The sequence below is a fragment of the Capra hircus genome, unplaced genomic scaffold (assembly GCF_001704415.2).
Source record: "Capra hircus breed San Clemente unplaced genomic scaffold, ASM170441v1, whole genome shotgun sequence".
Classification (NCBI taxonomy): domain Eukaryota; kingdom Metazoa; phylum Chordata; class Mammalia; order Artiodactyla; family Bovidae; genus Capra; species Capra hircus.
Genome location: NW_017193106.1, coordinates 1 through 12,615, shown reverse-complemented (window position 1 = coordinate 12,615; position 12,615 = coordinate 1). Strand labels below are relative to the sequence as shown.

Here is a 12,615-nt window from a genome sequence, read left to right as displayed (position 1 = left end):
CTTATCTGTTTTAAGTTAAACTGTTGAAAGTATGTATTGTGCATTATTTATCAAATTTATGATTCCTTGAGGCTCATAGACAGTTTTCCATTAATTACATCTTCATGGAAGGAAAGGTCTTTTCCAGGTTTGCACCTGGAATTCACTCCTGAAGGAGTTCATTCAGGAATATAGATCTGACACTAAAGCTTCATGCTACTTTTGGAATCTGTACTGAGTCCTAGACTCAGTGTCTGGCATCAGTTAGAGACTGAAATAAAGCATGGACTTTAGAATTTCTAGTGCCTGTCTTCTGGTCCTCAGTTAGGCTTTCAGAAAGCTGCTTTAAATGTTAACGGGTATTAATGCAATAGTATAAATTCTGCTTTGATAATGAAGGCATAATGGTTGATCAGGTTAGTTTATCTTTAAAGCAAAACAAGAAAGAATGAGCTCTCAAATGCTATCACTTAAGACTACTGTCTATGAGTTCTAGTACACTATTTTCAAAAAGCTTTGTTCAATTTAACCTTGTTTTAAAGACAGTAGTCTACAGTGAATACTTTTAACAACTAAAAATTCAGTTTATCCTAGTCATCCTCAATCTTGTTTCCACACCCCCCCACTCCAATCCCCCAGCTTGTAACAGTAAAACTCCTGGAATAGTGTGATTTGGTTAGTTTTCCATTCTGCTATTCTTTTCAAGCTTGATGTGGATCAGGCTTATTTCATGGCTTGTCTACTAGACGACCATTTGACTATTGCTCTACCTGTGATTTTGAGAAAGCCACAGATTACAGCCATCTGAAATATTTTCCCAAATGACCCCCCGACAAGATTTTTCTAGGCCAGCACTCCTATGCTTACATTCAATCCTTTGAAAAGATGGGATGGGGAGTGGGTATTATTTGCATGAAGCCACGATATATATTTGAAATAAGAAAGACAAAGGCCTCTTTTAATTTTTCCCTGAAGTGTACAGTTAGCAGAAAAGAGTTTACTAGGGCTTCTTGGAGAAAAGCATGGACTTGGATCTGACTGAAAGGAAGAGATTCTGAGAGTTCAGATGTGGACATTTGCTTGAGAAAGAGCAACAGAGTTGAAATAATTCCTAGCTGGGATGCCGTGATAAGAGAACACCTCAGCAAAAGCAACAAGGTGAAGGATGCCAGTGTACATCTCACTGCTACTTAAGCAGACTAGTATTTCCTCCCCAAAGCCTCTTATGGGCTTGGAAGCAACTCCTATCTGAAAAGCAGGTATACTGCAGTTAGGGATATGACTTCATCAAATCTATGATTTTGCTGTATACTCGTTGAGCAGCATCGAGGCCCCAGATGAAATCAAAGTGGTTCCAATCCGGCAACAGTTTGAAGTAACGCAGATTCCTGATTTGGGGGAGTATCCTGGCCACATCTCGGGGTGTGATGAGGATATCTTTTCCACCAGCCCAGATGGCAGTAGGTACTTTCATGGCAGTCAGGTCATACAGTGGAGGACGACTCTATGGAAGAGAGAGAAAGGACATTCATGAGAGGAAGCTCCTCAGAGCAACGACTGACTCCAAATAAGTAGAGAGACTGCTAGATGAGTATTTACGATGACCATAGGAAGACAGCATACAATGGTCCCTATATACAAGGAGTGTGAAGGAACAAGGCAAAATGGCTAAATAAATGTTTGTATACAAAGGAGGATATGTTAGATGCTATAAAACATTCCCCAAATATGATGGAAGTGAAGACAAAGAAGAAATTATTTCCAACTGAGGTTTCATATAAAGAGCAGTCATTTGAAGGGCTTCCCTGGTGGTTCAGATGGTAAAAAGGCTGCCTGCAATGCAGAAGACCTGGATTTGATCCATGGGTCAGGAAGATACCCTGGAGAAGAGCCTGTCTACCCAGTGCAGTATTCTTGCCTGGAGAATCCCACGGACAGGGGAGACTAGTGGGCTACCATCCATGGGGTTGCAAAGAGTTGGACACAACCGAGCAACTAACACTGTCATTTTCACTTGAGGAATGGTTGTATTTTAAAGATAAGGATGAAGGTGTGAGCACTTTCCAGCAGGCAGATAGAGCATGTGTGGTGTGGTCAGGAATGGCAAGCTGCCCAGTGCACCCAGAAAAAAACTATGTAAGGGAATACAGTAGGATATAAGACTGGAGACAGTCAAGGTCTAAATGTCAGGTTAAGGCAGTTGGGCATCCTTCAGAAGTTTCAGAGACAAGGCAGGGTCATTTCCCACAGCTCTGCCTAGTTTGTGGGATGACTTGAAGAAGAAATTTGTTGGGAATGGGTCCTGAAAAAAATCTAGGCAGGCAGTTTGGATTATCCTCAGAGCAGGGTAACTGAAGCTGTTGTTTAGTGGCTAAGTCATGTCTGATTCTGTGACGACATGGACTATAGCCCATCAGGCTCCTCTGTCCATGAAATTTCCCAGATGAGATTACTGGAGTGGGTTGCCATTTCCTTCTCTGGGGATCTTCCTGACAGCGATCAAATCCACGTCTCTGGAACTGGCAGTCCTATTCTCTGCCACTGAAGCACCAGCAAAGTGGAAGCTGTAGAGATGGCTAAATTATTCAAACACAAAGGGGAGAGATATGGGAAGAATTGTGGAGAATTCTGATAATTGAGAGTGGTGAGGGTTTGAGAGTAGCTAGTGAGAGGATAAAGAGAGCAATCAAAAAGGGAGGGAAAAAATCAGAATGTTACATTATGGAAATCCAAGTCTGGGTGGTAAGTTGCAAGGAGTCTATGGTAACTAATACTACAGGTGAGAACAGGCAATTATGTTTGGCAGTTAAAAGCCACAAATGATCCCATGGACTGGGGCCTGCCAGGCTCCTAGGTCCACGGGATTTTCCAGACAAGAATATTGGAATGAGTTGCCATTTCCTTCTCCAGGGGACCTTCCCCACCCAGGGGTTGAACCCAGGTGTCCCACATTGTAGGCAGACTCTTTATAGTCTGAGCCACCAGGGAAGGTACCTTAAATAGAACAGCTATAATAAAAAGATGAGGACTCAAACTACCTTTTTCAGTGTTCAGGAGTGAGTAGAGAAGTAGAGATACTTAAAATTTTTAGATATTAAAAAATGTTGATTGAAAACAGAATGATGGAAGCATGGATTGATAGAACTGAAGGCTTGAGGGAAGGGTTTCTGTTTGTTTTTTTGTATGAAACAGGAGTTCATTTAAGATAGTAAGAGAAGGCAGTAAGAATAGATGAGAAGAGATGGGGTCGAGGACACAAGACAGGATAACTTGGATAAGAGGACCATCATATTCTGAGAGTGAAAGGAAAGACAGAATCAAAAACACAGAGAGATTTTAAGGTAGATTAGAGGGAAGTTAAGAAATTTCATTCATACAACAAATGATTATCAAGGGACTAGTAAGGGCTAGCTACTCTGCCAACTGGGACAATACTGGGGAACAGACCAGAAGGAAATTCCTACCCTCATAAAGCTTATATAAGTTAACCTTTTTATTCTCAAGAAAACATAGAATGGGCACAGAGGTTGTGTTGGGAACTTATGAAGAGGACACACTGTTGAGAACAGAATAAAAATTGACTTCCAGTGATACAAAATTACAAGCAAATAAAATAGAATTGGCCTGGAGTAGGGCAGGACCAGCTAGCTTACTGTAAATTCTGAGAACATTTACACTCTCAGTGTTTGTCATCACATCAAACACTTCAATCTTAAATCTTTTGGGTCAGTTTTACCTCAATAAAGCTGAGAAAAAGAGAACTTGATAATAATGGTTTTATGTGTATGTGATTTTTTGGTCTTATTTTCTTGTAAATATAAACAATATATAAAATTAACATGTTCATGAAAAACAATGAAAGAGAACAAAAGTGTGTGAAATCCAAAGACAGAGAACAAAAGTGTGTGAAATCCAAAATAATAGCCTCCTTTTACTCCTTTGTGTGCATCCACTTCACCCTTCCCTTCTTCCTTTTCTTGCGAGTTATCACTTTAACATGTGCTCTTTATTTTTTGGCCTTTTTCTAAGCATTTGCAAATATATGCATCTGTGAATTTATATTGTCGGAGGAACAAGCGAAATCTTTTGCAGGTAACAAAAATGTTCAATATCTTGCTTGTGATGTGGTTACATGAATGGATATATTTGTTGAAACACTAAGTTGAACATGCAAAATCAGTGACTTATACTGTATGTAAGTCACATCTTAATCATGCTAATTAAAAATAAAAATAATAATTAGACACCACTCTCATTGTCTTAGAAGCTAGTGGATTCATTTCCCTAACAATTCAATCTGTTACTGAGAAATTGAAGGCGTCCCTGGTGGCTCAGCAGTGAAGAATCCGCCTGCAATGCAGGAGACACTGGTTCGATCCCTGGGGGGGAAAAGATCCTGGGAGAAGGAAATGGCAACCCACTCTGGTATTCTTGCTGGGAAATTCCATGGGCAGAGGAGCCCGGCAGGCTAATGTCCATGGCATTACAAAATAGTTGGACCTGGCTTATCAACTAAACAACAACTAAGAAATTGACTGGTTTGATTGACTCATTTGATGTCCAGAAGCAATTTAATTGACCTATGTTTGCACTGATAGCTTTAGGTATGCCAGTTTGGGAAAATAAAGGAAAATTTTAATCTAACGTTTTTAATTCATACTGAGAAGCCCAGCTGCTGACTTAGAAAAAAACAGGAAGGTGGCAACAGTGTTGATTAAAAGCATAGGATGGTTAAATGAATATATAAATTTTAGTATGTAAAGTTAGAGGGAAAAAGATGCCTTAAGACTCAGCTCTTCACAGGTGGATAATTCTCTTAACTCCTATGTGCAATTTTATTTTTTTGTTGGTATCAAGAAGTATGTATTCATTTACTATATAAATTTTTATCACACAATTTAAATTATTATGCAGCTATTAAAATTATATTAAAAATCTCTTGCAACATTAGTTATGTTTTGCTATGACTATAAGTAAAAAACAAATTGAAAGTTGTGGAAAAGTAGTGATGTTGAGATTGGAAGAAGTGTAACAAAATATTGATCATCTAGTTATCTCTGGGTGGAGGGATTATAAATGATTTAACTTCTTTAGTATATACTTCTTTTATTTTTAGATTTTTTGAAATAAATAAATATTTAAAATGCACTTTGAAAAATCTCTGTCTACCAGCGTGAATGTGACCAAGTGCCAGCTAGGATTCTTTTTACTGTCAAATAATGTATCATTATAATTTTTCAAAGCCAACCTTCTAGGGTTGCTCTGAGTAACTCACCTGATTGTAGTGACGCATGTTTTCAGCTTCACTCCCCCAGTCATAAGCTCTGAATTCATCAGAATGGTAAAGCTGGAGTGAAATGTTTTATAGAAAAGCAGTATTCAGAATAAGCATTACGACTGTTAATAGCAAATCTTAGAAAAGTATACTGTATGCTGGGAAGAAAATGAGGCTTCTGCATCACTAGAAGATATAGATAAATTTTACCAGTGTGCAAAACAAGATCAAGAGAAAGGGAGGCAATGAATTCCTTGGTTTGAAGGAAAAGCTAGTGAGAACTCAAGACTCACTGTGGGAAATCAAATGTCAGGTATTTCTCTCTCTGGGAAGGCTCAGTTCTTCTGAGGTTCTCCCAGTTTATGTTCAGTTTCAGCTCAGAGCCTACTTTGCAAGCTCATATTTAAAATGGGATTCATTTATGTGACCGACTTGGTCTGCACATACCTTGTTCTTTCTCTTAAAATCCAGGGAAATGCAACTATAAAGATGGAGGAAAAGGTAAAATGGAAGCTAGCTGCTAAGCTTCTTAGAACAGACACGCTAACTCTGTCATTTCAAATATAAAGAAAATAGGGGGAATGGTTTTCCATGACAAAGACACTACCTGTTTTATATGCAGGATGTTCTGTATTGATGATCCAGTGGGAGCATGGGACATATACACATCCATTCGGCTCTGAAGATAAAACAAAACAAAACATATTAAAGCAATTATCACCCCAAGGAAAAACTGTGCCTTTAAGAAGCAGAGAATAATTATGCTAAGAATGAATAAACAAATATTGCAGTAGAATGGCAAGGCAGAATCCATTCCATTCCATTCCATGCTGTCTTATATGTTTCAAGTGGTGCATTTGAGGCTAAAGTGACCCAACAAGAGAGGGCACAAAGAATAAGTTTAAAGTCTCTTTCCTAGGATTTTATTTTATTTTTTAATGCATTGTATTATAAAATCAAGGTGACTATAGCAAGTGGTGGCTAATTGCAAACATGGGAAACTGCTACCTATTCTTGCACAACTGTTATATTAAATTTGACCAGAGATGAAAGGATGAAGCTGCCTATTCTCTTCTTCAGTCTTCACACTGAATATCTAATCTTCTACGCAGAGAAAATCTCTGCCTTTAAAATGAGTTCAGAGTACTGCATTAGTTTATGTAATATGATAGATACATCAAAATGAACAAAGGGAACTTCCCTGGTGGCTAAGTGGTAAAGACCCACCTGCCAATGCAGAAGACACAGGTTGGATCCCTGATCTGGGAAGATTCCACATGTCGTGGAGCAACTAAGCCCATGGGCCACAACTATTGAGCCTGTGCTCCAGAGCCCAGGAACCACACTACTAAAGCAAGCGTGCTTGGAACCCGTTCTCCAGAACCAGAGAGGCCACTGCAATGAGAAGCCCATGCACTTCAACTAGAGAGTGGCCCCCACTCCCTGCAACCAGAGAAAGCCTGCGCAGCAACAAAGACCCAGCACAGCCAAAAATAAATGAATCAAATAAAAAACAAAAAGAAGAACCAAAGGAAAGCTGGAATTTCTAAAAGCATCAAATGGCCCTAGAATCTTTATACATACCATATTCATGTTCTTCTTGTTGAATCCCGCCCATAAGGACAGAAATTCACTACACATCACCCACAATATTTTATTGTTGCAGATTTTGATAGAAGGTGACTTCCCTATACTTTCTTCTAAAAAGAAGCCTTTGGTACCAAACAACTTCTGTAAAAAATAAAAAATAATTATTCTTTCAAGAATCATTTGCAGATTTCTTGACATTCCCTTCACCCCTTCTTATATTCATATTTATATTTGTATATTTTTTCCCATTTTGCTCAAGGAGACCAAGTTATTTTGGAAAAGTAACTATTTATAAATCTGTCTTTACCTAGGGAATATCATCAAACATAATTTACAAGGAGATGGTAGCAATGATCTTCAGCCCCAAATTAGCTAATTTATCCATTGTGAAAGCTCCCCTGAAATAGATCCAATCAGTGATTGCCTATATTTCTCATTAACTGGCAAGAGAAGTAGAACAGTTTCTCCTTTAAGGTCAAACATTGCCTTGAATAGGAAAGAAAAGCAGGGTTTTACCTATGTACACATCACCTTTCTGGTAGTGTACCAGAGTGCTTGACTTTCATGCTGAAAAGTAGAGGATGGTGTACTGAAGGGAACGTGCCATTGGATAGAAGAAAATGATGTCATGGGCAACAGCATGATTAAAACTTCTAGAGTTTATAAAAGTGAGCTTGAGTGGGGATCTCTGATGTAATGACTGGAGCTTCTAGGGGGTAACAGATATTATGGAGGGGTAGAAGTAGAGAATGGGATTTAAAGTGGCAGAAAGTTTGACAATAGGGAATTAGAAACTGAGATAAATCCGGGAAAATACCTACCTCAGATCTGACCTATGTAGGCAAAGCAATACATATGCAAAACAGGTATACTTAGTGATAGATGTGTCTATCTCTGGATTTACTTTAACTAGTTTGCCTGCTTGAAGAAGGCAATGGCACCCCACTCCAGTACTCTTGCCTGGAAAATCCCATGGACGGAGGAGTCTGGTAGGCTGCAGTCCATTGGGTCACTAAGAGTCGGGCACGACTGAGCGACTTCATTTTCACTTTTCACTTTCATGCATTGGAGAGGGAAGTGACAACCCACTCCAGCGTTCTTGCCTGGAGAATCTCAGGGATGGGGGAGCCTGGTGGGCTGCCGTCTATGGCGTCACACAGAGTCAGACATGACTGAAGCGATTTAGCAGCAGCAGTTTACCTGCTTAACTCTGACCCAATGTAGAAAATATCCCAAATTAATTGATGCCAACACATTTTGAAATAGAACTACCAATCACACAAAGGGAAGTTACATTGTGGTTTAGTCACTAAGTCGTGTCCGACTGTTGCAACCCCATGGACTGTAGCCCGCCAGGCTCCTCTGTCATGGGATTTTCCAGGCAAGAATACTGGAGTGGATTGCCATTTCCTTCTCCAGGGGATTTTCCTGACCAGGAATCTAACCCAGGTCTCCTGCATTGCAGGCAGATTCTTTACCAGCTGAGCTATGAGGGAAGCGTTGTACTCAGTCATTCAATTGTGTCCCACTCTTTGCAAATCCATAGACTGTAGTTCTCCAGGCTCCCCTGTCCATGGAATTTTCCCAGCAAGAATACTGGAGTGAACTGCCATTTCCTCCTCCAGGGGATCTTCCTGACCCAGGGATTGAACCCATATCTCTTGCATCTCCTGCATTGCAGGTGGATTCTTTATCGCTGAGCCACCTGGGAATCCCTAAGTTTAACGTTGCTGTTGTTCAGTTGCTCAGTCATGTCTGACTCTTTGGGACCCCATGGATTGCAGCACATGAGGCCTCCCTATCCCTCACCATCTCCTGAAGTTTTGCTCAAATTCATGGTCCATTGCCCTCGTTCATGTCCATTCAGCCATTTCATTCTCTGACACCCTCTTCTCCTGCTCTCAATCTTTCCCAGTATCAGGGACTTCTCCAATTAGTTGACTGTTCACATCAGATGACCAGAATACTGGAGCTTCAGCTTTAGCATGAGTACTTCCAACAAATATTCAGGGTTGATTTCCCTTAAGATTGACTGGTTTGATCTCCTTGGTGTCCAAGGAACTTTCAGGAGTCTTCTCCAGCACCACAGTTTGAAGGTATCAATTCTTTGGCACTCTGACTTTTTCACAGTTCAGCTCTCACAACTGTACATAACCATTGGGAAGACCATAGCCTTGACTATACGGATCTTTGTTGGAAAAGTGATATCTCTGTTTTTCAACACGTGTCTAGGTTTGTCACAACTTTCCTGCCAAGAAGCAATCACCTTCTGATTTCATAGCTGCAGTCCACCATCTGTAGTGATTTTAAGAGCCCAAGAGAAGGAAAGCTGTCACTGGCTTCCACCTTCTCCCCCTTCTATTTGCCATGAAGTGATGGGACTGGATGCCATGATCTTAGGTTTTTTAATACTAGTTTCAAGCCATCTCTTTCACTCTCCTCCTTCACTCTCATCAAGAGGCTCTTTAGTTCCTCTTCACTTTCTGCTATTAGAGTGGCAGTATTTGCGTAACTGAGGTTGTTGATGTTTTTCCTATATATCTTGATTCTAGCTTGTAGCTTATCCAGCCCGGCATCTCTTATGATGTGCTAGTGTATAGGTTAAACAGAGTGGCAACAGACAGCCTTGTCATACTGCTTTCTCAGTCTTGAATCAATCAGCTGTTCTATACAGGGTTCCAATCTTTGCTTCTCAACCCACAGACAGGTCTGGTATTCCCGTCTCTTTAAGAGCTTTCCACAGTTTGTCATGATCACACAGTCAAAGGCTTTAGCATAGTTGATGAAACAGAGGTAGACGTTTTTTTCTGGAATTCCTTGCTTTCTCTATGATCCTGCAAATGCTGGCCATTTGATTTCTGGTTCCTTTTCTTTTCTAACCCAGCTTGGACATTTGGAAGTTCTTGGTTCACATAATGCTGAAGCCTAGCATGCAATATTTTAAGCATGAGCTTACTAGCATGGGAAATAGGCACAAACTGTCCAATGGTTAGCACATTCTTTAGTGCTACTCTTCTTGGGGATTGAAAGGAGGACTGACCATTTCCAGTCCTGTGGCCACTGCTGGGTCATCCAAGCTTTGCTGACATATTAGAATGCAACACCTTGATGGCATTATCCTTTAAGGATTTGAATAGTTCTATCAGAATTCCATTGCATCCATTAGCTTTATTAACATCAGTGGTTCCTAAGGTCCACTTAACTTGGCACTCCAGAATGTCAGGCTCTGGGTGAATGACCACATCATTGTACTAACCCAGTTCACTAAGATCTTGGTTGTACAGTTCCTCCATGTTTTCCTTCTATCTCTTCTTAGTCTCTTCAATGTCTGCTAGGTCTCTGCCCGCTTCTGTCCTTTATTGCACCCATCTTTGGGTGAAATGTTCCCTTGATATCTCCAATTTCCTGAAGCGATCTCTAGTCTTTCCCCACAAAATATGATCCATTGGAGGAGGGAATGGCAAATCACTCCAGTATACCTGCAGTGAGAACCTCATGAACTGTATAAAAGAACAAAAAGATATGACACCGAAAACACTATTGCATAGGAACCTGGAGTGTTAGATCAATGAATTAAGGAAAACTGGACGTGGTCAAGCAGGAGATGGTAAGAACAAACATCGACATCTTAAGAATCAGTGAACTAAAATGAATGGGAATGGGTGAATTTAATTCAAATGACCATGACATCTACTATTGTGGGCAAGAATCCACAGAAGAAATGGAGTAGTCCTCATAATCAACAAGAGTCCAAAATGCAGTACTCGGGTGCAACCACAAAAGTGGCAGAATGATCTCGGTTCATTTCCAAGGCAAACCATCCAACGTCACAGTAACTCAAATCTATGCCTCTACCACCTGAAGTCGTAGAGAAGCTGATCAGCTGAAGCTGAAGACCCAGAAGACCTCCTAGAACTAAGTTTATTCAAACAATACCAAAAACCTACTATCAAATCAATCATTAGGGCTCATGAAAGTTCTTCCTTGTGTTAACTCACAAATCCTTTTTTCCCCATTCCTACCTCTTCACCACAAACCAAGATCTCATCTTAAAAGTGAATTATTGATATCCTGACTTGTTTCTTTGATCTCATTTTGGCCACAACTCATTTTATCCTTCAATTCACATTTAAGGGGCAATCTGATAAAATACTAGTCAATGAGCTTTTTAGAGAAACAAAAAGCAAACAGAGAAAAACTTTTAATGGATAAAATCTTAAATTCACAATTGACCACCAAACCAGCTTTCCAACCACTGGAAAATAACCAATAAATAGTTGAATGAATTATTCAGCTGTAAAACATTTAGGCTTTGGCATTTTAGCTTTAGTAAATTGAAGCAAGCTCCCATATGGAAAGGGGTATATTATTCCAGCTTATCTAATATCAAAGTCAAGGACATCAGTGATCAAATTGAAAAAATGTCTACCATTTGAGCAGTGTAAATTCATTGACATGCCCAGTGGAACAAGAACAGAACAAGGAAACTGCCATAGTAGTCAGCTCAGCTAGAAATTCTGACTTATACTCAGGTCTGTTAATAACTGAGTATAGTGAGTTATATATGAGAGCTGTAGACACTGTGACACACACACACACACACACACACACACACACACACACAGCACCTGACCCAGAGTCTGGTATCTACAGATTTCAAAATGTCCTACTTTTGTTCCATAGTAGATTTTCAAATAATAAGGGTCTATCATCCAAAAGGAGATCCTCATATACACTGTGGCAAAGGAAGAACTTACCTTGATTGCAGAACTTGGAAGTTGGAAAAATCTGGTAAAAATGCCTGTGGGATATTTGAAGGAGACCACAGGACCCAAGGCAAAATTCATTTGATTCTTTGTGCCAGTTCAGGCATGGTGGCAAAGGCTACAAACCCTAAGAGAATGGGAGATAAGATAATCTCATAAAAATTAGGGGTAGTGATGTAATGTTTCTACTAAACAAAAGTGAAGCTCTCCTTTTTCATTTTATTCTTCTACTGCAGCAATCATGGGGATGAATTGGGCAACTCTTCTGAGTTATTTGGCAAAGTTAATCTATTTTCAGCCCTGTCTACTCTCAAATCTCCATTTCTTTCTTATTCTGGACAATTTAACTTGGTTGGGGAAAGTTAGGAATAAATTGCTGAAGCAACTCCTGCAAGTAAACTGAGGATGCCCTCAACCCTCACCAAGCGGGGCTAGGTGCTGGTAGTATTGTCATTCTACCCCAACTCTGAGATGACAGAGTGAGTCACGGAACCTCTGGAAATAAATGGTCAGTTTGTAGGAGGTGAATCAATCAGCTCTATGCATCACCATCTAGCTATTCTGGAGGAGGAAATGGCAACCCACTCCAGTATACTTCCTGGGAAAATCTCATGGACAGAGGGCCTGGCAGGCTACAGTCTGTGGGGTTACAAAGAGTTGGACATGACTGAGCACACACACACGTGCACACACACACACAACACACACACACACACACCGGAGTTATTTCACAGTTTTTCTTTTCACAGTGGGATGAGATTGCATTGCTCCAGTTCTTCATTGGATGCTTATGAAACCTCCAGAATCTTCTCTGCTTCCAAAAGGTCCACCATGGTCCCAGTAAGGACCAAATGTCTCCATTATAAAGCAATAACACTGCATTTGTATCTAGCAATATGAGGGTGAAAGTGGTGGGGCTCAGCCCCACACAGGAAAGTCTATGTGGAGATCTCTTTGTTTTGGTTCCCTGTTGTGCTTTCCTGGGCCCCCTCATGTGTGTGTGTG

At 40.2% G+C, this 12,615-nt stretch overlaps 1 protein-coding gene across 1 annotated transcript; it reads right to left on the bottom strand.

Moving 5' to 3' along the window:
• Window positions 1-1,130: 1,130 nt before the first annotated feature.
• Window positions 1,131-11,737, bottom strand: LOC102189369 (lipase member N; the record flags this gene model as incomplete). Its single annotated transcript, XM_018045248.1, is given in 6 exon segments — window positions 1,131-1,483; window positions 5,255-5,326; window positions 5,862-5,933; window positions 6,839-6,985; window positions 11,602-11,693; window positions 11,696-11,737. Coding segments are annotated over 6 exon segments (659 nt in total), but the record flags the coding sequence as incomplete, so codon positions are not given.
• Between the last annotated feature and the right edge of the window lie 878 nt (window positions 11,738-12,615).